General features: G+C 45.8%; 1 protein-coding gene across 3 annotated transcripts; it reads left to right on the forward strand.

Annotated features, from left to right (window-relative positions):
* The first annotated feature begins 1,803 nt into the window (after positions 1-1,803).
* On the forward strand, positions 1,804-25,059 carry HMGCS1 (3-hydroxy-3-methylglutaryl-CoA synthase 1). 3 transcript variants are annotated; one of them, XM_040421278.1, is made up of 10 exons: positions 1,804-1,937; positions 15,475-15,932; positions 16,930-17,055; positions 17,255-17,419; positions 17,511-17,679; positions 18,146-18,316; positions 18,424-18,530; positions 19,212-19,337; positions 19,465-19,628; positions 23,564-25,059. In XM_040421278.1, exons 2-10 carry the CDS (start codon positions 15,485-15,487, stop codon positions 23,642-23,644), a joined length of 1,557 nt encoding a protein of 518 aa, XP_040277212.1. In that variant the 5' UTR covers positions 1,804-1,937; positions 15,475-15,484; the 3' UTR covers positions 23,645-25,059. The 3 variants fall into 3 exon arrangements, with proteins under 3 accessions (XP_040277212.1, XP_040277213.1, XP_040277214.1); XM_040421279.1 differs by lacking the exon at positions 1,804-1,937 and adding an exon at positions 9,076-9,202; XM_040421280.1 differs by lacking the exon at positions 1,804-1,937 and adding an exon at positions 9,803-9,942.
* The last annotated feature ends 1,041 nt before the right edge of the window (positions 25,060-26,100 follow it).

Raw genomic sequence — 26,100 nt, forward strand, 5'->3', positions numbered from 1 at the left:
GTGTCCGGAGAGGAGTTCAATTTTCTGAGCGCAGCACCGCCCCGCGTCCTCCGAATCTCCTCCTTGCTGGCGTCAGAGCTCGAGCGCCGAAATCTCGCTATACGCGAGCTAGCGCATGCGTAGTTTGTTCCCTGTGCTGTTTGTTCCCTGTGCACATCAAAATGTGTAAAAAATGACCGGTGAAATCCGAAAGGTGCTCATTGGAATGTGGGCCCCTTTGCCCACCTAGGCTGCAAAAAAGTGCCACACATGTGGTATCGCCGTACTCAGGAGAAGTTGGGGAATGTGTTTTGGGGTGTCATTTTACATATACCCATGCTTGGTGACATAAATATCTTGGTCAAATGCCAACTTTGTATAAAAAAAAAAAAAAATGGGAAAAGTTGTCTTTTGCCAAGATATTTCTCTCACCCAGCATGGGTATATGTAAAATGACACCCCAAAACACATTCCCCAACTTCTCCTGAGTACGGAGATACCACATGTGTGACACTTTTTTGCAGCCTAGGTGGGCAAAGGGGCCCATATTCCAAAGAGCACCTTTCGGATTTCACCGGTCATTTTTTACACATTTTGATTTCAAACTTCTTACCACACATTTGGGCCCCTAGAATGCCAGGGCAGTACAACTACCCCACGGTATTTCGTGATGGGCATAGTGAGTTCATGGAAGTTTATTTTTTGTCACAAGTTAGTGGAATATGAGACTTTGTAAGGGAAAATCATCATTTTCCGCTAACTTGTGACAAAAAATATAAAATTCTAGGAACTCGCCATGCCCCTCACAGAATACCTTGGGGTGTCTTCTTTCCAAAATGGGGTCACTTGTGGGGTAGTTATACTGCCCTGGCATTTTCCAGGGGCCCTAATGTGTGGTTTGTAGGTAAATGACCTGTGAAATCCGAAAGGTGCTCTTTGGAATGTGGGCCCCTTTGCCCACCTAGGCTGCACAAAAGTGTCACACATGTGGTATCTCCGTACTCAGGAGAAGTTGGGCAATGTGTTTTGGGGTGTCATTTTACATATACCCATGCTGGGTGAGATAAATATCTTGGTCAAACGCCAACTTTGTATAAAAAAATAAATGGGAAAAGTTGTCTTTTGCCAAGATATTTCTCTCACCCAGCATGGGTATATGTAAAATGACACCCCAAAACACATTGCCCAACTTCTCCTGAGAATGGAGGTACACTTAGTCCGACCTATCCAATTACTATCTGCTGACAGATGCCCTTCACGCTGGGTACTGGTCCGCAAAACCCTTTCTAAATATTATTATTATTATTATTATTAATAATATAATTTTATTTATTTTTTCAAATCTTATATTATTTACAATTTATAAACCGTTTCTAAATAAATAGAGACTTTAAAAAAAATTGTTTTGTTTTGATTCCAGCAGCCCCACCCACCGCCTGTCCGCCGTAGTATGAATCCCATCCACTACACTGCAGTACGTATATCGCAGGTGGACATCACTCTGCGTCTATTACAACTTCCCCCCCCCCCCCCCGTAACCTAGCAACCGCCTCAATGATGCGCTCTATGGGCTGCAGCCTTTCCATATACCTCGCCAGTAGTGGGACCCGCGCACTGATTGGCTGAGTCTTCTACTTCTCCGCTTTCTATTGGCTGACGCTCTCTGGCCATACAACGTCACTTTCTCACACCATTCCATAGTAGTGTGCCGGCGAGGCGCTACGATTGGTAAGTGTGATGCGCCGGTGGGCGTGTCCGACAGGTTCGTGCGGTACCCGCTGCGCTTTCCTATTGGCTGGGAGGCGGTGTCAGTCAGGCGGAGACCTTGCGGTGGCGCGGCGGGGCAGTGCTGAGGATGGTGCGGTTATAAGGACCATACTGCAGCTGCTGTGCACAGTGGTGAAGCGGGCAGCCAGGCACCAGCACCGAGACCCCAGCGTCCTATCAGCCACGTCCAGGTGAGGGGGGCACACACTGCATGCAGGGACTGCTATGAGCGCATTGGCATCTGCAGCTGTGGGAGAACTAGAAGTCTCAGAATGCCATGCCAGCTGTCCAGCATTCTGCTGTAGAAGTAGTGCAGAGCTGCGAGTGTGGGACTACAAGTCCCAGCATGTATGGATGGATTTTTATGGTGTATGGCTTGTAGCAGATCAGTCCAGCTGTGGCTCTCCTCCTGTCATAGAACCACAAGTCTCAGCATGCCTGGCCAGCTGGCTGTGCAGACCTCTCATTGGAGAACCAGAAGTCTCAGCATTCACTGCCAGCTCTCATATTACATGGGGCTGATGAGCAGTCTGTGGCTTTCCAGATGCACGGGACTACAAGTCTCAGCATGCCTGGCCAGCTGGCTGTGCAGACCTCTCATTGGAGAACTAGAAGTCTCAGCATTCACTGCCAGCTTACATGGGGCAGATGAGCAGTCTATGGCTTTCCAGATGTGTGGGACTACAAGTCTCAGCATGCACTGATGGCTTCCTATACCAGTAAGTGGAAGGGGTAGAGCCAGACAGCTCATTGTGCCATTTTGTCGTTCTCACAGATTTTGACTCTCGCCCGCTCCCCACTCTTTGATGATAGAAATCGCTTGTAATTTCCAGTGGGGGGGGGGGGGGGGGGGGGGGCATGGCTTCCGAATTGGGTGGCACCCCACATTGGTATGGGACTGTGGTACCATTAATATCAAGGTGCCACCCTGCTCTCAGTGTCATGAATACCATGCTGAAACCTGTAGTCCTACAGTAAACCAGCGCAGCCTCTATGACTGGGTCTCCGGCGTGAGGCTGGTGTGACGGAGGCGGCTGCACAATAGGATCCGGCCGTATTACCTTGTCCTTCCTAGCAGAAAGCACAAGATGCTTATATAAATCTAATCCTCCTCATCGACCATGCGCCAGATAATAACCGCCCCGCTGCGTCCAAAATCCCTGTATATTACTGCCAGATACTAATCAGTACTGACTAATACTAATGATTCCCTGCAGGATCCCCTCCTACATGACATGAACGCTCAGAGATGGTGGGAATGACTCCTGTCTTATCACCCCCCACAGCCTCCACCCTCGTATCCCACCCCCCATATTACACAGGGGACCCACAGCCCCCACCCTCGTATCCCACCTCCCATATTACACAGGGGACCCACAGCCCCCACCCTCGTATCCCACCTCCCATATTACACAGGGGACCCACAGCCCCCACCCTCGTATCCCACCTCCCATATTACACAGGGGACCCACAGCCTCCACCCTCGTATACCACCCCCCCATATTACACAGGGGACCCACAGCCTCCACCCTCGTATACCACCCCCCCATATTACACAGGGGACCCACAGCCCCCACCCTCGTATCCCACCTCCCATATTACACAGGGGACACAGCCCCCACCCTCGTATCCCACCTCCCATATTACACAGGGGACCCACAGCCCCCACCCTCGTATCCCACCTCCCATATTACACAGGGGACCCACAGCCTGCTACCGCAGTACAATACATAGTAGTTTGTAGTCTGCAGATAATGTATCGCTTTTTCTGGTGCAAATGCAAAATGTTTCATGGATTTTATAAATAAAAATGGCTGATGGCAGAATATATATAGAATGTATGCTTTGTGCAAAAGTTATTTTACAGATGTGTGTGAGGGCATTGCTCAATGCCTATCAGTTTAGATGTCGTAGTAATCTCAGGGTACAATTGCATCCCCTAATTTTCCCCCAATATGCAGATTTGGGGGACAGAATAGTGGAACGGCTTAAAGGGGTTGTTTCACATGAAAGCACTTACTAATGTATTGTTATTACTATGGATAAGCGAATAGACTTTAGATGAAACATCCGAAGTCCATTCGCATAAAACTTTGTTTCAATACTGTATGGAGTGGTACCTTGGAACCGAACCAGAGTTCGGGAAATGTCTTTTTACAGTATAAATCAATTTATGAAGTTATTACCTGAAGTCTCGCGAGACTTCGTGTAGTAATAACTTCGGCTCATCGGAGCCAATACATTCTAATACGGAGCGCTCGCTCCCTACAGTATTTAAACAAAGTTTTATGCAAGTAGACTTCGGATGTTTCATCCCTAGTTATTACCCATATTGCCTCCTTTGCCGGCTGGACTTAATTTTCCATCACATTGTACACTGCTCGTTCCCATGGTTACGACCACCCTGCAATCCAACAGTGGTGGCTGTGCTTGCACACTATAGGAAAAGGCACCTATGTACACTGTGGCCTTTTCCTATAGTTTACAAGCACGACCACTGCTGCTGGATTACACAGTGGTCATAATCCCTGGAAAGATGACACAACTCCTGTGGGGACTTGTTCAGAAGGAATTATTGTGACTTCTGCTCTAACCTCTGAGTTAGGGCTCATGCACACGATCCGTTGTTCCGTATCTGAGGTTTGTTTTTTTTCCTCTGATTTAAGTCCTCTTCCGTACTGTTATTCCACAAAACATATCCGTATGGTTTCCGTGTGTGTCACAATCACACAGGAGGGAAGGGGAACAGCAACTGTGCCTGGAAACTAGGGAAGAAACAGGTCACCTCCTAAACTACCTATCAATATGAATAGACCTTGAAGGTAGGAATATTCATAAGCAGGATACCTAGGCCCTGATTTCCCTAGAAGTCCCTGGAATGAGGTTAGGACCAGAGACAACCCATTCCTTCCCAGATGGACAAATGGAAGTCTCTGTCTCAGGCCCAGATACAACAACAGGGAATATAACAAATACAAATGCAACACTTAACTTCTGTAGAGATGCAAGAACAGGAACACCATAGAGGATCTTGCACCAGCTCAGCCAAACCCAAATGAAGCTATCAACCGCATAGTCAGAAGGGTGGGGTCTAACTATAAAGGGTAGAAGTGATGACCACTGAGCAACAGCTGAGAAAAGGGAAGTGGTCATTAACCCTATCAACACTGAATCAAGAGAAATCAAGGAGGCTGTTAGATTCCTCCACGCTCAGCCAATCTCCTTGATTTCCTGACATCAGTCACCTGAGGGACCGTGACAGTATGTGATCCGTTTTTTGCGGATCGGAAACTGTAACTTATTGATCACCAAACACATGAGCAATATGGGCTGGGCATAGCATTTCTACAGTATGGATCCGCAAAATACGGATGAAATACGGATGTGTTCCGTAAATTTTGCGGACCCATTGACTTGAATGGGGCCTCGGACCGTGATTTACGGACAATAATAGGACATGCACTACTTGTTTGTGGAACGGAAATACAATAACAGAATGCACATGGAGTACCTTTTAGTTGTTTTTATGGACCCAGTAAATGGTTACGCATACGGTCCGCAAAAAGAACGGAAGCGGAAAGAAAATACGTTTGTGTGCATGAGCCCTTACAGACATGTGGCCAGTTTTATGCGTTGGGTGGATTTAATTTGGGACCGTTCGGTTGATTTTTAAAAATGTCTCTGCCACTCCATGGAAGGATGGGCATCCACGCCCACTGCTGGTTTTGGTTGGTATGTCTTCTGCTTGTACTAAGCCACACAGCCACACGTCACTGATGTTTTATTTAACTATTATCCCCCACACGCGGGTCACGTCTTCCTACTGTCTCATGACACCTTTAGGCTTTGTTCACACATAACGGACATGCTGTAGATTTCCTGTCCACATTTGTGTGTGGAAGGTCCACAAAGTATTACATTACCAGCAAAGTGAATGAGATTTTGAGAACTTTCTTCCAGGTGCCGCATAAAGATTCCTAGCTGACACTGAGCTTTTAAATCCACAGCACATCAGTTATTTGTGCTGAGATTTACCGCAGATTTTATGCTTTGCACATGTATTAGGTTTTTACCCCCCGTGTGGGTGTAGGCTCTCCGCTCCATGGTTTATCATATAAGTTTTCAGCCCCAATTGATATCAAGAGGAGCTTTTGTTCAGATGCTGTTGGGGTCTGGGGTCTTCATCTAAGGCTCCATTCACACGTCCGCAAAATGGGTCCGCATCCTTACCGCAATTTTGCGGAATGGGTGTGGACCCATTCATTCTCTATGGGGACGGAATGGAAGCGGACAGCACAGTGTGCTGTCTGCAGCCGCAATTGCGGAGCGCGGCCCCGATTTTGGGTCCGCAGCTCCGCAAAAAGATAGAGCATGTCCTATTCTTGTCCGCATTTCTATGGGGGTGCCGGGCTGGTGTGTTGAATGCAGCCTTAGACACACATACAGGGACGTGTGAATTTCAGCCTTAGACACACATACAGGGACGGACTGGGAACTTAAACTGGCCCTGGGAAAAAAAACTAAAAGTGGCCCCATGTTATAGGAGGGTACAAATTGACAGAAGGCAGGGCAACACAAGTAGACGGGGCTAGCAATACCATAGTGCAGCACAAATTACTGCCCCAGCAGAACCAAATTCCAAAGTGCAGCACAAAATACTGCCGCCTCTCTGTAGTATTTAACTGTATAACTGTCCCAAGGATGAGTATACAGTTGAGTTCAGAAGGGGACCTATGGCCGCCAGCCAGATGCATAATTACCTGATGCTTCTAGCATTAATTAAAGGGGTTGTCCCCTGAAAAACATTCTACAGTTTTCAAACCAGCACCTGGATCTGAATTGTTTTTTAGTTGTATGCAATTAAAAATTTTGTATAGCCACTGAGTTATTCAATAAAATGTATCTGTATAGCGCCCCCTGCTGTTTGTTTTTTCTTTGACCTGCTCACTGAGATGGCTGCACATGCTCAGTTTCATCCTTCAACTGCCTCCTGAGCTGTGATAGGGAGAGCATGTACACAGCCTCCTGAGCTGCAGCAGAAAGGACACGCCCCTTGAGCTGTCAGCTTGATAGAAATCTAGCAGAGCAATGAATGTGGAGATCTCTGGATCCATGTGAGGTACAGGGCTGGTTCTAGCTTTGTTAGGGCTCATGCACACGAACGTTTTTTCTTTCCATTCAATATTCCATTTTTTTTTTGCGGACCGTATACGGAACCATTAATTTCAATGGGTCCGCAAAAAAAACGGAAGTTACTCTGTGTGCATTCCATTTCCGTTCCGCAAAAAAATAGAACATGTCCTATTATTGTCTGCATTATGGACAAGGATAGTACAGTTCTATGAAGGGCCAGCTGTTCCGTTCCGCAAAATACAGAATGCACATGGACGTCATCCATATTTTTTTGCGGACCGCAAAATACATATGGTCGTGTGCAAAAGGCCTTAGAAAGAGGCTGTCATGTACTCCATGTCTGATTTTCATTTTTTACATTAGTCATGGGATAACCCCTTTAATGCCGGGAGTATCAGATCGTTATGTACCCAGCCGGCAGCTGTGAAGAGCGGCGGCCCCTTCCCGGGCCTCTACTTTTCTGTAAGGTCAATGGCCAGTCCGCACCTGCACACATACCCTTGACATACTAGTCAGACGTGCAGGATTTCTAACCTTCCTCTACGTGGAGTCATTCCCTTTGTTGGGCAGGATATATGCAAACATGGACTTTCTAGTAGCACAAATATCGGCCATACAGTTCTACCAGCAGAGTGCTCTTTATGCAGCCATAGGGGGAGATTTATCATCTTCCTTGCGCCTAAAAAGTGGCGTTAAAAAGTCGCAATTTACATGTTTGCAACTTTTTAAATCTCTGTTTCTATACCGCTCTTGCCACTTTCCTTAAAGGGCGCATGACCAGCCTCCATGACAAATTTATCTTCATTTACACCAATTTTCTGGCACAAATAAAGCCAGAAATCTACAGATTTCTGTTTAGGCGCATGGACTGTCGGAGGAGGAGCCTAATATATGATGAGGCCTGCACCTCGTTAGTATCTAGGGGCAGTAATAGACCATTGAACGCTGACCTTTCTTCAACAGAAAAAGAAATCTCTGACACAGAGAGGGAGACAGTCTCTCAATAAAGGACAAGACAGCGGGCATACTGTAGAATCACACTGCTGCAGTCAACCATAGAATGCCATATAATGCTGGCTGCCACTAGGGGGAGCACTCTACACACTCAGGTATACAGCTACCTGTATAATGCAGTACAATGATGGATGCCACTTGGTGGAGCACTCTACATACTCAGGTATACAGCTACCTGTATAATGCGATACAATGCTGGCTGCCACTAGGGGGAGCACTCTACATACTCAGGTATACAGCTACCTGTATAATGCAGTACAATGATGGATGCCACTTGGTGGAGCACTCTACACACTCAGGTATACAGCTACCTGTATAATGCAGTACAATGCTGGATGCCACTAGGGGGAGCACTCTACATTCTCATTTATACAGCTACCTGTATAATGCGATACAATGCTGGCTGCCACTAGGGGGAGCACGCTACACACTCGGGTATACAGCTACTTATATAATGCAATACAATGCTGGCTGCCACTAGGGGGAGCACTCTACATACTCGGGTATACAGCTACCTGTATAATGCGGTACAATGCTGGATGCCACTAGGGGGAGCACTCTACACATTCAGGTATACAGCTACCTGTATAATGCAATACAATGCTGGCTGCCACTAGGGGGAGCACTCTACATACTCAGGTATACAGCTACCTGTATAATGCGGTACAATGCTGGCTGCCACTAGGGGGAGCACTCTACATACTCGGGTATACTGCTCCTGTTTGAGTCTATGGGAGCAGTATAAATATATGCAGTTAGCTCCCCCTAGTGGCCAAGCAGCATTTTCCTGTAAGATTTTCCCGATCGGCAGGCGCAACCTCCGACTCCTCGCAGTGTGTTAAAATATATTGCAGTGCTTTTCCCTAAACATTTCGGCAGCTTCTATGAGGTTTTAGGCCATTGTCCGTATTTAATGACGTTCCGTGACAGCCTTGACTGAGCTGCTTATAGCTTCGTAGCTTCGCTCGGCGCTTTCAAGACTCGTGGTTTGACAGCCTTTTACGCATGCGCTGTGAATGTGCCACGCACAATATGGCGGTTGGACCGTAGTAAGTAGTCACATGACGCGCAGTTGACCTTCCTGGAGAAGCCGTCGCGCGGCTTCACTGTATGGAAGGTTTCTTGCCCTGATCAAATATGGCGGCACGAGGCGTCGTCTTTGAATGCCGCAGTGAGAGAAGCGCGCATGCGCATTGATGGGCTGCGCCCGGCTGTGTCAGTGCAGGCTTGTGATGAAAACTGAAAGCGTGTGACCTCTCCGCAAAGTGACTGCTGGGGACACGGGCGAGCTGGCCGGTCATTATCAGCGGTAAGGGGGACAGCTACTGGGCTAGTCTGCCGCAGCAGATGATAGGCTCCAGGAGAACTAGAAGTCTCAGCAGTCTTGTAAACTGGTAGCCACAAGCCTGCTGTAATAGTCACTCGCAGACTTTAACTCCAAGTAAGGCATGCTGAGAGTTGTAGCCTCTACAGGGCCATAGGGCTCATTCACACGACCGTGCCGTTTTTTGCTGTCCGCAAATCGCCGCTCGTGTGCCTTCCGGAATTTGCGGAACGGAACAGGAGGTCCATTATAGAAATGCCTATTCTTGTCCGCAAAACGGACAAGAATAGGACATGCCTCATAATTTTTGCGGGGCCACGTAACGGAGCAATGGATGCGGACAGCACACGGAGTGCTGTCCGCATCTTTTGCTGACCCATTGAAATGAATGGTTCCATATACGGAACGCAAAAAACGTCAGTGGTTTAGGGACCCATGTTCTGTAATGCCATGATATAGGACAGCGCTGATGGGGGGCGAGAATGCTGGTGGCGCTGGATCGGGAGGGGGGGGCGAGTTTTTCGGGAATGTTCCTCCTAATCTTATAATTACTGTCTGTAATACCCAGGATATGTAACGAGATGTAACATTCCCACCGCGACACACCCAGAGATTAGGTCTGTCATTGTGTTACCGCCAGACGGTGGGTGGCGGCACACCGGCGGTCATCGCCGCACCTGCTGGGATCATCACCGACTTGTCCCAGGACTCTCCTAGATTCCTTGGTGAGATGTAATGCGGACCGTGTATTTGTCTCGATCAGATCACCTATAAAACGGATTACGTCACACTCAGGCAGGAGCAGAGGACGCTGGTGGTTGTAGTGTCATTTTATATATATATATTTTTTGGACGGACCTAAGTTCTCCTGTCCCCGTTTGTGAATTTGTTTGGTCTGATGGTCAGACAGTGTGCTGGAGTGATCCATACAGTCTGTGCACCGCTCTGGGGCGCGTCTGTTCCCCCTCATTGCAGAATTGCCATTGTTTTATGGTAGTAGAAAATCTCATCTGCCGCGTGTTGCTTTAGGCTACTTTCACACCTGCGTTTAGGTCGGATCCGTCTGGTATCTGCACAGACGGATCCGCACCTATATGCAAACGCATGTTCATGATAATGCAAACGGATCCGTTTTGACTTTACATTGAAAGTCAATGGGGGACGGATCCGTTTGAAAATTGAGCCATATTGTGTCAACTTCAAACGGATCCGTCCCCATTGACTTACATTGTAAGTCTGGACGGATCCGTTTGCCTCCGCACGGCCAGGCGGACACCCGAACGCTGCAAGCAGTGTTCAGGTGTCCGCCTGCTAAGCGGAGCGGAGGACAAACGGAGCCAGACTGATGCATTCTGAGCGGATCCGCATCCACTCAGAATGCATTAGGGCTGGACGGATCCGTTCGGGGCCGCTTGTGAGAGCCTTCAAACAGAGCTCACAAGCGGAGCCCCGAACGCAAGTGTGAAAGTACTGCGGGTTTCCACCACAGGTTTCATTATTTGCACTGCAGAGGGTAAAATCCACGAAATCTGCATGTAACTAAAGGCAGATGTACCGTTCATGGCTGCCACTCGTCCAGTGACAGGTTCCCCTTTTAAAGGGACTTTCTGATTTTGGATGAATAACATTTATGTTGTAACTTACCTTCTTCAGCTGCTCAGTCCTGCTATAGATAAGATAAGATGCCTTTATTGTCACTGTACAATACAATGAAATGTTGTTTGGAGCAATCCTAGATGCAATGGACAGAGGAACAAGAACTGACATTTAAACTAAAGTATTACACTAGAAACAAAAAAACATTGCACTAGAAAGCATTACTATTCACAGTCCACAGTGTATATATATATACATATATATATATATATATCTCAAGAGCAAAGTATGAAGTGCTTCTGAGTATATATACACACTGATCAGACACCACTGCAGACAAGAGATCATCATGGGGTCATGAATGCAGCAGTCACTTTCAGTCTGTGGTAGTTTCTATCCTAGGAAGGGGCAATAGTCTCTGAGCATTTAGGAGACTGATTGCTTTGGGGTAAAAGCTGTTCTTCAGCCTAGTGGTGCGGGCATGTAGGGCTCTAAGACGCCTACCAGAGGGTAGGGGAATGAAAAGGCTGTGGCCGGGGTGAGTTGGATCCCCGCAGATAATGTTTGCCCTGTTGCTGCAGCGAGCAGTGAAGATGTCCTCCAGTGATGGTACCAGTGATTCTGCCAGCCATTCTGATGATGCGCTTGAGGGTCTTCTTGTCCTCAGAAGAGCAGTCGGAGGACCACACTGTAATGCAGGATGTGATAACAGATTCTATGGAGCTCCTGTAAAGATGGACCAGCAGCTGTTTTGGGAGTTGTGCTTTCTTCAGACTCCTCAGAAAATAAAGCCTCTGAAGGCCTTTTTTGGTCATTTCTGTTGTGTTTTTTATCCATGACGGGTCCTGACTAATATGAACTCCCAAGAATCTGAAACTTTGAACTATCTCCACGTTTCCACCATTAATGCTAATGGGATGGTGTCCATTTCGTTTCTTCTTCCTAAAATCCAGAATTAGCTCTTTTGTTTTCTTGGTATTGAGTGAAAGGTTGTTGTTCCTACTCCATCTCTCTAGGTTCTCAACCTCTTTCCTATAGGCTGTTTCCTCATTGTTGGAGATCAGGCCTATCACCGTCGTGTCCTCTGCACATTGTATAATGGCATTGGTATTGTGAATAGGTTTACAGTCATTTGTGAAGAGGGAGTAAAGGAGAGGGCTCCACACAGCCTTGCGGTACCCCAGTGTTTAGTGTTAAGGATGAAGAGAAGTGCTTGCCCATGTGTACGATTTGTGGTCTTTTTGTAAGAAAATCCAGTTGCACAGGTGTGAGCTGAGACCCAAGTTGTTCAGTTTCGTTGCCAACTTGTTGGGAGGGATGGTGTTAAAGGCCGAGCTGTAATCAATGAACAGCATCCGCACATACTGTAGCTGTCTCTCTGCTCCAGGTGTGACAGCGCAGTGTGAAGGGTAAGTGAGACAGCATCCTCAGTTGACCTATGTGCTCTGTAAGCAAACTGGTATTGGTCCATGGAGGTGCAGATCTTGCTCTTCATGTGCCTGAGGACAAGTTGTTCAAAGCACTTCATAGCAATAGGAGTGAGAGCCACCGGGCGATAATCACTTAAGGTCTTCACCCCTTTTTGTGGAGGACTTCAGGCAAGTGGGGACAATGGCCTGCTCTAGTGAGCTGTTAAACATACTGGTAAACACTGTTTTCAGCTGTTTAGCACAGTTTTGTAGGACTTTTCCAGGAACTTCATCAGGGCCAGCTGCTTTGTGGGGATTAATGTGGTTTAAGGCCCATTCTACCTCATGTGCTCTCAGCATCAGGGAACATGATGGAGCCTCTTGCTGGGCTAATCTGATGATAGGCAGCTCATTGTCTTTGTCAAATCCTGCAAAAAAATGATTTAGGTCATTAGAAGAGAAAGAATTTCCGGTGTTGATAGAACAGGTGTTGCTCTTATAATTCGTAATGGACTTGATACCCTGCCACATGCGTCGGGAACCAGAGCTTGTAAAATGATGATAGATTTTTGTTTTGTGCTTCGCCTCCTTAATGCCCCTCTTCAGATTGGACCTGGCTGTTTTGTACTCCTCTGGGTCTCCCTTTCAGAAAGCAATGTCACGTGCCTTCAAAAGGTTTTGGACATTTCTGTTTATCCATGGTTTCCTATTTGGCAAGGTCCGAATGATTTTGGTATCGGTGACATTGTCCATGCAAAATTTAATATAGGATAGGCCAGAGGAGGCATATATGTTTAAGTCTGTGTGATTTTCCTTTGTAGCTGCCTGTTTAAACAAATCCCAATCTGTGTCCTCCAAACAATCCTGTCGTCTCATTGTGGCTCCTTCAGGCCAAACTCTGATTGTATGCAAAGTGGGCTTAATCCTGGTGATCAGAGGTTTGTATACTGGAGCTAAAAACAGAGAAATGTGATCCGACCTGCCAAGATGGGGGGCAGGTGATGCTGTATAAGCATTTGCTATGTTGCAATAAACACGGTCCAATGTATTTCTCCCCCTAGTTGGGAATTTAACAACTGGTAGAATTTGGGGAGCACAGTTTTGAGATTGGCTTGGTTAAAATCACCCGCTAAGGGCTCTTTCACACTTACGTTATTGTCTTCCGGCATAGAGTTCCGTCGTCGGGGCTCTATGCCGGAAGAAGCCGGATTATACTAATGCATTCTGAATGGAGAGAAATCCGTTCAGGATGCATCAGGATGTCTTCAGTTCCGGAACGGAACGTTTGTTGGCCGGAGAAAATACCGCAGCATGCTGCGCTTTTTGCTCCGGCCAAAAATCCGGAACACTTGCCGCAAGGCCGGATCCGGAATTAATGCCCATTGGAAGGCATTGATCCGGATCCGGCCTTAAGCTAAACGTCGTTTCGGCGCATTGCCGGAGCCGACATTTAGCTTTTTCAGAGTGGTTACCATGGCTGCCGGGACGCTAAAGTTCTGGCAGCCATGGTAAAGTGGAGCGGGGGAGCAGTATACTTACCGTCCGTGCAGCTCCCCGGGCGCTCCAGAGTGACGTCAGGGCGCCCCAAGCGCATGGATCACGTGATCGCATGGATCACGTCATCCATGCGCATGGGGCGCTCTGACATCATTCTGGAGCGCCCCGGGAGCCGCACGGACTGTAAGTATACCGCTCCCCTGCTCCCCGCTGCTACTATGGCAACCAGGACTTTAATAGCGTCCTGGGTGCCATAGTAACACTGAAAGCATTTGGAAGACGGTTCCGTCTTCAAATGCTTTCAGTACACTTGCGTTTTTCCGGATCCGGCGGGCACCTCCGGCAACGGAAGTGCACGCCGGATCCCAACAACGCAAGTGTGAAAGAGGCCTAAGATGAACACTCCATCTGGATGGATATTTTGCAGACTGTTCGTAATATCATGCAGTTTGGACAGTGCCAGCTTAACATTTGCTTGTGGAGGAATATAAACTACGGTGAGATACACGACTGTGAATTCCCTCGGTAAGTAGAACGGTCGGCATTTAAGGGTCATAAGTTCTAAATCAGCAGAGCAATATTGTTCAGCAATGACTGTGGAGGTGCACCAAGCCTTATGGACATAAATACACACTCCACCTCCCTGATTCTTACCGGACTCAGCGGTTCGATCCATTCGGTAGACAGTCCGATCCGCAAGTTCAATAGCCTCGTCCGGGATGTTAGTATTTAGCGAGGTTTCGGTGAAAAATGAGGCGCAAGTGTTCATCCTATCAGATGAGATCCTCAGTCTCTGCTCATCGATCTTGTTCACTATAGACTGAGTATTTGCGACGAACAGGCTGGGTAGTGCTTGCTTGTTTGGGGGGTTCTTTAATCGAGTATTGATGCCGCCCCTCTTGCCCCGCTTCTGCTTCCTTTCCCGTCTCCTTCTGTGCCGTCGCTTCGACGGTATAATCATCCAGTCGGGCACCGATGTCCTTAGAATCTCATCTGGGATATTAGGGGGTGGTGGTGGAACAGGACCTTTCATTCTGATGTCCAGTAGCTCTTGCACACTATACGCTGTGTGTGCTGTAGCAAACTGAATACTTGCTGTGCTTAAAATTAAGGTAATAACTATGTAAAAAAATAAGAAATTGGCATCTAAATGGAGAGCTCCAGGCTGCTGCATCCATGTGCGCTGCCATCTGTAGGCTGGATCTTGGAGAGTGTCCGGGATCAGATCTCCCTACAGGTCCAGAGAAACCTTAAACCTGTCAGCAGATTTGTCTGTTACATGTGCGCTTGGCAGCTGCAGACATCTGTGTTGGTCCCATGTTCATATGTGCCCGCATTGCTGAGAAAAGTGATGTTTTATTATATGCAAATGAGGCTCTAGGAGCAATGGAGGCGTTGCCGTTACACCTAGAGGCTCTGCTCTCTTTGCAACAGCCACGCCCTCTGCCCTTTGATTGACAGGTCGAGACAGTGAAAATGTCATCAAACCTGCCTGGCCCTGTCAAAGTGCAGAGGGTGTGGCAGTTGCAGAGCCTCTAGGTGTAATGGCAACGCCCCCATTGCTCCTATCTTGGAAGTGATTATTATTATTATTATAATATAAATATATATATATATATATATATAATTATTATTTTTTTTTTTTGGAATGTGGCGTACTGCACGGTGAGCGCACGGGGGTCATTTGTTTTTGACCATTTTCTTTTATCTATAGGAAACTCACTTTTTCCTGTTTCCTCCCTTCTCTGTGTCTAGATTGATCACCATGCCTGGATCTCTTCCTGCCTCCGCTGAAGCCTCCTGGCCTAAAGATGTGGGAATTGTCGCTTTGGAGATCTACTTCCCAGCGCAGTACGTAGACCAGGAAGAGCTGGAGAAGTTTGATGGGGTCGGAGCAGGGAAGTACACCATTGGCTTGGGCCAGTCTAAGATGGGCTTCTGCTCAGACAGAGAAGACATCAACTCCCTGTGCCTGACCGTGGTCCAGAGGCTGATGGAGAGGAACAACCTGTCGTACGACTGCATCGGAAGATTAGAAGTGGGAACGGAAACTATCATCGACAAGTCCAAATCTGTAAAGACTGTTCTCATGCAGCTGTTTGAAGACTCTGGAAACACAGACGTTGAGGGCATTGACACGACGAATGCTTGTTATGGGGGCACCGCAGCGCTCTTCAACGCTGTGAACTGGGTGGAGTCGAGCTCTTGGGATGGTAAGCTTTATATCAGTGGTCCCAAATCTGTGGCCTGCTGTGGACCCCTTTTTGTGAGCTCAGTAGAGTTCATGTGACCCTCCGTTACATGGTCACACATTCATCTGAATGGGCGCCTTACAATACACTCTTTCCCATGCTGGAGTTTAGGAGGACTCCCCCAGCCTTCCATGGTAGCTGATTGAGGTGGAGACTACCTCCTTTAAGAGGGGGTTTTCGGCCCGAGACGATCCCTTTAACTCTCAGAATTCTGTCCATCCAGGCTATTTCGGCAGCACCCTCTTGAACTGAATGAGACTTATTCATTTATTGGATTTCTTTCAGCCTAGCTCCGGATACTTTATGCATTTTCTGTCTAAATCTCCCTAAAGCATATCCGTTTAACCCTTTCTCACCCAAGCACCATACATCTTGGGGCAAATTCACATTGCATTTTTGGCGTTGTTTTTCAAGCCTCTAAAAAAAACTCCCATTTATTTCAGTAGGAGGCAGAGCATGCTTTTTTTTCCACCCTGGAAAAAGCGCAGCATGCTCTCTCTTTGGTGGGGAATCCGCGCAGATTCTCCCATTTGAAATGAAGTGCCAAGACCGCCCTGAAAATCAGCCTTTTTTTCAAAATCCATTATGTGAACTGACCTTTAGGGAGATAACGGCTGCTAGTTAAAGTTGCGCCCTGTAAATGAGCAGCCTGGGATACAGATTTTATTTGGATACAGCTGCCACGCTGATTGAATGGCCAAAGCTAATTCTAATATCGGCCATTACACCCCTTAGTTGCCGCAGTGACTATTGACTGCGACATCTAAGTGGCTTTGCAGAGACTGGGCTCTCCCACTGTCACCCCATCCCAGACTGGCAATTGTTTTGTCATGTCGACTTATCAAATGCCCCTGTGTCTGCCCTGTATATTTGCCAATTAGGCGCTGCTTTATAGAATGGTGCCATTGAAATACTCCTCTTTTTGCTGTGTATAGTAACATTGATCCTTTTCCTGCAGGACGCTATGCCCTGGTGGTTGCTGGAGACATTGCTGTGTACGCCACAGGAAGTGCCAGGCCAACAGGAGGGGCAGGAGCCGTTGCCATGCTCGTGGGGCCAAACGCTACCCTCGTATTAGAAAGAGGTTGGTTTATTTGATCCCTTACTATATATACCGGTAATGTCCTTCACTATGATGGATGATACAATGCCGCCCCCTAGTGTCCTGAAGCAGAAATTGTAAATTTTTCGGATGAAATGGGTCAGAAATCTCTGAAAATTGAATAACCCCCCCCCCTCCCCCCCAACAAACACGCTGAGCGGTGTCTTTCCTGATATTGTAGGGTTGCGTGGAACACACATGCAACATGCTTACGACTTCTACAAACCTGACATGGTGTCTGAATATCCAGTTGTTGACGGGAAGTTGTCCATCCAGTGCTATCTCAGCGCATTGGATCGCTGCTATTCCACTTACCGCAAGAAAATCCAGGCACAGTGGCAGAAAGGTAAGTTGTCTTCTGTCTCCTGGGCAGAATTGATGTGTGTGTGTCTTCTGCAGAAATGATTACATATTTTTTATTTTTTTTGTATATATAGAGGGAATTGATAGGCCATTCACTCTGGATGACTTCAGCTTCATGGTTTTTCACTCTCCTTACTGCAAACTTGTGCAGAAATCTCTTGCTCGTCTGTTACTGAATGACTTCATTAGCGATCCAAGTCCAGACACGGAGAGTGGAGTCTATGCTGGCCTCGACTCATTCCGGTAAGAGTCTTTATATAATTGACAAAGTATAAACTGATGGTGGTGCTGGGTCAATGATCACACAACCAAGGCGGTGCCCCCCAAAGCGTGGATACCGGCTGTGTGCATTCCACATCCAGCCCCTAATAGAACAGTCCCATCCTTGTCCGTAATGCGGGCAATAATAGGACATGTTCTATCTATATATGTGGAGCGGACATACGGATACGGAATGCACACGGAGTAATTTCCGTGGTTTTTGCAGCCCCTTTGAAGTGAATGGTTCTGCATACAACGGCACGGAAACAGAAAAAAATAATACGTTTGTGTGCATGAGCCCTTGTGGTGCTCTCTGTGCCCTGGGACAGTCTCTGGAATGGTTATGTCCCAGGATACAGAAGCACTTGTTTCTCTGTGACATTACAAATCTGCAGCATTTTTCACTCGAGCTGTTCGGTAAAGGCTGTTTTGCCTGTTCTCATTTTAGGGATGTGAAATTGGAGGATACCTACTTTGACAGAGACGTAGAAAAAACCTTCCTGAAGTCCAGTGCCGAAGTCTTTGATCAGAAGACAAAAGCGTCATTGCTGGTGTCTCGAGAGAACGGCAACATGTACACCCCCTCTGTATATGGCTGCCTCGCCTCTGTGCTAGCTCAGTGAGTACTATCTCTATGCAGACCAAACCCTGACCTCACCAAAACGTAAAAATTAATTTTTAGAACGCTGGTTTTTGATTATTTATTTTTATTCTTTTACTTTTTAGGTATTCCCCTCAGCAGTTAGCAGGGCAGAGGATTGGAGTGTTTTCCTATGGATCTGGTTTTGCTGCTACTTTATACTCTATTAAAGTTTCCCAAGATGCCACACCTGGTAAGAACAGAATTGTCTTTTTATTATTACTATTGTCCAAGACTTCCTCATTCAAGAACAGCATCTTTCATCCAGAACTAAGGGCTACAAAGCGTGGTTATCACTTTGGAGGACCTGGCACTTCCTTGCATTGCATTGTTTCAGTGGCCTCTGTGTAAAGCTTTTTTTTTTCCTATGTGCTGGCACTGCTGGAGATTTAAAGGAGTTGTTCATCCATGGGAACCTTTTTTTGGAGACTCTTCTTCCCCCCCCCCCCCCCCCCAGTGTGGCTGGACTTGCGGTGGAAGACAAGCCCCATTGTGCCACCTTGGCCTCGGGTCTCCCCATGTCAACATCTGGTGACTGGCTGCAGCGGTAACTTGTCACCCATCTGTCAGAAGTCACTGCTGCGGCCAGTCACTGGCTGCAGCAGCCACGTGACTAGCGTCAAAGTGGGGGGGTCTGCAGAAAAGGTGCCCAGTGGAGAACAACCCCTTTAAAACATTTGCTACTGGATTGCTGATCACAGGGGTCCAAGCAGAAGGACTCCTTATTGTAGAGGGATTCTCTAAAGCAGAACTGATCTCAGTAGTAATTCATTTGCTATTACATATGTCCTCTATAGTGAAATAGTATGTGTGAGAATGGTTCAGCATTTGTATTCTGCCCGGACTGTAGCACGCACCTTGCTGTCTTCTGTAGGCTCCTCTCTGGATAAGCTGACTTCCAGTCTGTCTGACTTGAAAGCAAGATTGGACTCCAGGAGAAATGTTCCTCCCAGTGTCTTTGCAGAAAACATGAAGTTAAGAGAAGACACTCATCATTTAGGTAGGAGCTACTGATGAATTACTAAAGATGATGGATTGAAATGATCTTCTACTTTATACAACTAAACAAAGACTCTTTCCATTCGACTAGTTGGTTGCTCTTTTCTGACCCTTCCTTTCTCCTGCAGCCAGTTACATACCTCAGGGCTCTGTGGATGACCTGTTTGCTGGCACATGGTACCTGCTGCGGGTGGATGAGAAGCACAGGAGGTATTATGCGTGTACCTCATTACTGAATGATGGTCCTCTGGAGGCAACGCTGGAATCAGTCCACTCAACAAACTCTACTGAGGTAATTAGACCTGTATACTGGGCAGCCCTGGACAATTTTGACAGCTACCCTATTCATGCCCCTAGTGGTTAAGGGCAGATTGACCACAGCATTTGGGTAGTGTCATGGCCTTTTTCTGTGTCCTGTGACATCTCACATGGTCTTTGTGCAGATCAGTCCCATTCAGGAGTGGCAATACTAAGCGCATCCACTATACATTGTATGGTAGGGAGCTAGGGGGCTGCAGCACTCTTCTGAGCATAGCCGCTGTACAGTGCCTGCAGTCCGATCCCCACCAATTAGATATCTATGACCAGTGTTCCCTCTAAGCTGCGCGGCCGCACAGCAATTATAGTGCCCCCGCTCACAAGTTTTCAAAGTCCGCTCAGCGCACACCCTGCTGGCAAAATGCCCACATTTATTTCTCCTACGTCCTACAGGACGTTCTGTGTGCCATGCTACTGCTGCCTCCTCCTTCTTTTTCCGTCCCTAAGAGGAAGCCTGGGCACACAGCAGCAGGGCGAGATAACTTGAAGGTGGCGGCGCCATCTTAGAGGCTAGAGTGAGTTTCTAATGAGTGTGGTGTTTTTCTTCTCCCTTCAGCTCAGAGTAAATGTATGAGGAGAGGAAGTGTCAGGCTGTCGCCTTAGCATCAGCGATAAGAGTCAGAATGCACCCAGCAGCACTGCACCGGCCGCATTGTTTCTCCCTGCTAGCACTGGAATGATGGCCCCCTCATTGTATACAGTGATATAGGCTATGATGGGCATCTCCTCTCCTATACATAATTTTTTATGTACAGCTGGTATAAGTTATACATCTTGCAGTTATATGGACCATGATGCTGGTATAACCTAGTTATTCGCCTGAATTATACAGGAGATGCCCACTTGCCCAGGTTATACCAGCATGGTTCATATCGTTGTATACAAGAATATGTATAACTTATACCTGCTGTACATATATAATTATATACAGGAGATACCCAGGTTATACCAGCATGAGCCATATCACTATATACAGGAAGATGTATAACTGATACCAGCTGTACATATATAATTATATACAGGAGATACCCAGGTTATACCAGCATGAGCCATATCACTATTTACAAGAAGATGTATAACTGATACCAGCTGTACATATATAATTATATACAGGAGATGCCCAGGTTATACCAGCATGGTCCATATCACTATATACAAGAAGATGTATAACTGATACCAGCTGTACATATATAATTATATACAGAAGATGCCCAGGTTATACCAGCATGGTCCATATCACTATATACAAGAAGATGTATAACTGATACCAGCTGTACATATATAATTATATACAGGAGATGCCCAGGTTATACCAGCATGGTCCATATCACTATATATAAGAAGATGTATAACTGATACCAGCTGTACATATATAATTATATACAGGAGATGCCCAGGTTATACCAGCATGGTCCATATCACTATTTACAAGAAGATGTATAACTGATACCAGCTGTACATATATAATTATATACAGGAGATGCCCAGGTTATACCAGCATGGTCCATATCACTATATACAGGAAGATGTATAACTGATACCAGCTGTACATATATAATTATATTCGACGATTATCTCTTGTTTGATTGTCCTATCGCCCACCTTTGACTAAGCATTGCCCTTTTTCAAGCCAACCCCGCTCAGCAGCTGCCAAGGCTTAGAGGGAACACTGTCTATGACCTAGCCTGAGGATAGGTTATCAATAATTAACTCTCAGAAAACCCCTTCAGCACCGCCACTGAACATCATATGCAAGGTTCAGAAATGGCGCCTGTTTGCAGGCGCCATAGCTGCCAGGTTTCTGCTGTTTTATCAGCAGAGATCCGGGGTTAATGTCTGCTATCAGTGATAATGCCGATAGCAAACATTTGAAGGGGTTATCCAAAATCTCTGATTATACTTACAGCTCCCTAGCGCTCACGTCGCTCTTGATCCCCGCACGGCCGCCGCGGCATCTACCTCATCTCCCTGGCATCTGAGGCAGCTTTCCCTGGTTGCTCTGTGCTGAATTTGGGGAAGCCGTTTGTTCATGTTAATAACCTGTTTTTTGTTTTAAGAGTTCCAGGTTATTACAGCTGTTGTTCTACTAGAGGCCTGCAGGTGGCAGGCCTCCATAAGATAACAAATCTGCTATAGATTGTGATGCTAATTCATTCCATTGTAAAGGGGAAGCGATCTGAAGATTGCATATTCAGGATTCAGGTCCCCTACAGGAGGCTTAAAAAAAATGTGGACATTATTTTTATTTTTTTTTAAAAGTAAAAAGAATCAAAAAATTCAAACCCCCCCCCCCCCCCCCCCCTTTCTCCATGATAAAAAAATAATAATAATAATTTGCATTGCAGCATCTCATAATGCCCAAACTATTAAAATATAAACATATTTATCCCGTACGGTGAATGCTGTAGCAGAAAAAATAAAGCAGCAGATTTGTCGGTTTTTCATCGCTTGATTGACCCACAATGCTATTAAAAACCTGCAGATAGTCACTTAGCTCCGTAGACATACCTAAAAAAAAAAAGTTATGGGGGTCATATGTTTATGCAAAGCAAAAATCTGTTTTTGTTAAGTCTTTTAGTTTTTTTTTTAAGTATTAAAACACAAGAAATAAAACTATACAAATTTGGTATCGCTGTAATCGTACTGACCCTGAGAATGAAGTTGACAGGTCAGTTTTACCACATAGGGAATTCCATAAAACTGTGGCGGAATTATTTTTTATTTTTTTTCCAATTCCTCCCCATTTGGAATTATAATTTTTATTTTTTTCTGCTTCACACTACGTCGTATGCAATATTAAAGGGTTTCTACCACTTTGTTTTCACATAATTAGCTTTCAGACACTAGCGATCCGCTAGTGTCTGCTCTACCGAACCATCCTAATATAATTGCTTTTGGGGCAGCCGTTTCGCTAAAAAAAGAACTTATATTGATATGCTAATGAGCCTCTAGGTGCTATGGGGGCGTCATTAGCACCTAGAGGCTCGGTCTATCTTCACAAAATGCCGCCGCCCAGCGCGTCCCTCCAGCCCGCCCATCTCCTCCAGAATGCGATCCTCCCTGTGAGCGTATGTATTCGGCGCATGCGCAGTGAATGTCTGACCGCTTTCTGCACAGACATCTCCACTGCGCCTGTTCCTCGGAGCACTATGACGTCATCGGCGCAGGCGCAGTGGAGATGTCTGAGCAGGGAAGCGGTCAGACATTCACTGCGCATGCGCCGAATACAGACGCTCACAGGGAGGATCGCATTCCGGAGGAGATGGGCGGGCTGGAGGGACGCGCTGGGCGGCGGCATTTTGTGAAGATAGACCGAGCCTCTAGGTGCTAATGACGCCCCCATAGCACCTAGAGGCTCATTAGCATATCAATATAAGTTCTTTTTTTAGCGAAACGGCTGCCCCAAAAGCAATTATATTAGGATGGTTCGGTAGAGCAGACACTAGCGGATCGCTAGTGTCTGACAGCTAATTATGTGAAAACGAAGTGGTAGAAACCCTTTAAATGGTGCCATTAGAAAGTACAAGCAAAGAAACACAAGCCCTTGTACAGCTATGTGAACAGAAAAATGAAAAAGTTATGACCCCTGGAGGGCTGGAAGTAAAAAAAAAATGGAGATGCAAAAATGGAAAATTGCCCGGCCCTGAAAGAGATAAAGAAACGGCAAACCTGCAAGAGGGTGCAGACACGGTTTGGTCTTCTATAGTAGACAAAGCACTGGGGTAGGGCTACTATTGTATCCAGTTGGGGTAGGGCTACTATTGCATCCAGTTGCTTTACAGCCAGATACAAGTTTAAACTGGGGTTTAAAAAAAACAAGGAAGGTTTGCTTATTTGTGTTAGATATTCACAGTTTATGTAGTGTTATGTCCTAGTTGTAAACCTGCTTTCTTTCTTCTTGTACAACAGCACTTCCCAAGCCCTGCTAAGAAGGTGCCCAGAATCCCCACAGAGACTGTGGCCATTTCTGTCGAAAGCGGAGAGCACTGACATGCCTCTTCCCGAACCGACGCATTTCACGTTCGTGGATTCGGATACCATATCAACAACCTCCCTGCACCTTTATCATTTTTAACAGAATTGCTACAGAATATAAATGGTTATAGAATAACTATACATCTATATTGTAAATAGGAAAGGGCTTTAGCACCTGGTATCGGCCGTCTTCAGAATATTTTCTATCTTTTTTAAGAAAATGTAAAAGGTATCTGATACCTTGGTTCAGTGCATTGGTTAGCTCCACTGCTTTCTAGGTATGATTGTTCAGGGAATGTCCCTGTCTTCTTTAATCTGGAACCATTGTGTTTTGAACAGTGAAACCGTCATTTTAAATGTGTAATTTGTCCACTGCCCACCCCAAAGGTGGCCACCCGAAAGCCTCTGCTCTATCCTTGTGCAGCACTTTACACAAGCTCTGTCGTGGTTGAACAGTGTCCGTGAATGGCTCAAATACACAATTTCTCCTCTTGTTTCAGCAAGTCGTCCAGAAACCCCGTCTCTTACAGTATTTATTTTTTTCCTACCTGCCTGGGTTTTGTATGTACAGAATTGTCCCCAGGAGAAAGCTTTGACGATCACATTGGTGCTAAACATTTTGGGTCATACCAAACTTTAAAAAATGTAGAAAATTAATGTAAATTGCATTATTTTTTTTTTATTTTTTTCAGTTTTGTTTAATTTTCTTTATTTCTTGTCTTGAACTCTTATCGGTTCCTTACACATAGTAGAAGCAGCCATTTTGTACACGCATAGATCCTAAAGGAAGAAGTACATTTCCTTTTATACTTCTGTCCTCCTCTGGATTTAGAGCAATTGGAACTGCAGCCTGCAAATGACAAAACCAGTGACGTTAGTGTGGCCTGTTTCCCATCGAGGTAACCAGTGCTGCCTCCCCTGTGTGAACCTGACCAGATAAACTTCTTAAAGAAATATCCCTTAAAGGCCATATCCACCTTCACAACCTTTTATAGTGTATTGTAATTGAAAAATAAAACAAATTTACAAGTAGTCGTGATTGTAAATGTCCTTTTGTTGACCCATGTGTCTCCATGGTAACAGACTACAAACAAACCCTGTGTAGTCTGATACTGCAGACATACTCTTTATCTGTTCCCTATTTGTTAACCTATCAGCTGTATATTAGCAAGAAGTAGAGGACGCACAGGAGTATGTTCATATGAACACATACGTCTGCATAGGAGCTGTATACACACAGGACATTTTTAATGAAGACTGTTTGCTAAGTTTGTTAAAATTTGCTAAGTTTGCTTTCTGTTTTAAACGGTACAGTAAACGAAAATTAGAAATGTGGTTTTGAAGGTGGACATAGCCTTTATAGGCAGCGTAATTTAGGCTACTTTCACACTAGCGGTAATATTTTCCGGTCTTGAGATCCGTCATAGGGTCTCAATACCGGGAAAAAAAACGCTTCCCCCATTCATTGTCAATGGGGACAAAACGTAACTGAACAGAACGGAAAGCTCCAAAATGCATTCCGTTCTTATACCGGAGAGCAAACCGCAGCATGCTGGTGTTTTCTTACTGTCCTGGGATGCGAAGCAAGACGGATCCGGCATGACCCACAATGCAAGTCAATGGGGACGGATCCGTTTTCTCTGACAATAGAAAACTGATCCGTCCCCCATTGACTTTCAATGGGGTTCATGACGGATCCGTCTTGGCTATGTTAAAGATCATACAACCGGATCCGTTCATAACGGATGCAGATAATTGTATTATGAGTAACGGAAGCGTTTTTGCTGAACCCTGCCGGATCCATCTAAAAACGCTAGTGTGAAAGTAGCCTAAAAGTGCTGTATTTTACAGGGATATTTTAAGTTCACAAGTCGCATTGAATTTAGTTGTGTAATTTTTTTCATGATTTGTATAATATTTTCTGTGTACTACTCTTTGTACAGTCAGATTTTTTTTTTTTGTGAAGCAATTATATGAAATGTACAGTACACGAATGTAAGGTTAGTGCTGATGTTTAAAATATAGGCAAATGGTTCTAATAAGGATCCCTTCTGAAGCCAAGGGAAGGGTAAGAAACAAAATCTCAAGTGATGTAAAAACTTTACAAATAAAGTTTTCACTGTAGTTTGTATGGCTGGTGTATTTTATTTTTAGTGCAGCTTCTGTGATTTTAATTATTATTTTTTTTCTTTTTTTCTTTTTTTTATTATGTTAAATCGGACCTCTCACCAGCTTCATAATACTAGAGGCAGTAGGCAGTCTAAAGATGCGCCAGTTCCATCACTGTGGCTGATTCTGGATGGTACATTTGGGTCCTCTTTAGACCAGTATATACCACCTATTTGTTGGCTTACTTTGCGCCAAAATTATGGCTTACAGGGGAAGATTTATTAAACTGGTGTGAAGTAGAACTGGCTTTGTTGCTCATAGCAACCAGTCAGACTCTACCTTTCATTTTTCACAGCTCCTTT

The sequence above is a fragment of the Bufo bufo genome, chromosome 2, assembly GCF_905171765.1.
Source record: "Bufo bufo chromosome 2, aBufBuf1.1, whole genome shotgun sequence".
Taxonomy (NCBI): Eukaryota; Metazoa; Chordata; class Amphibia; order Anura; family Bufonidae; genus Bufo; species Bufo bufo.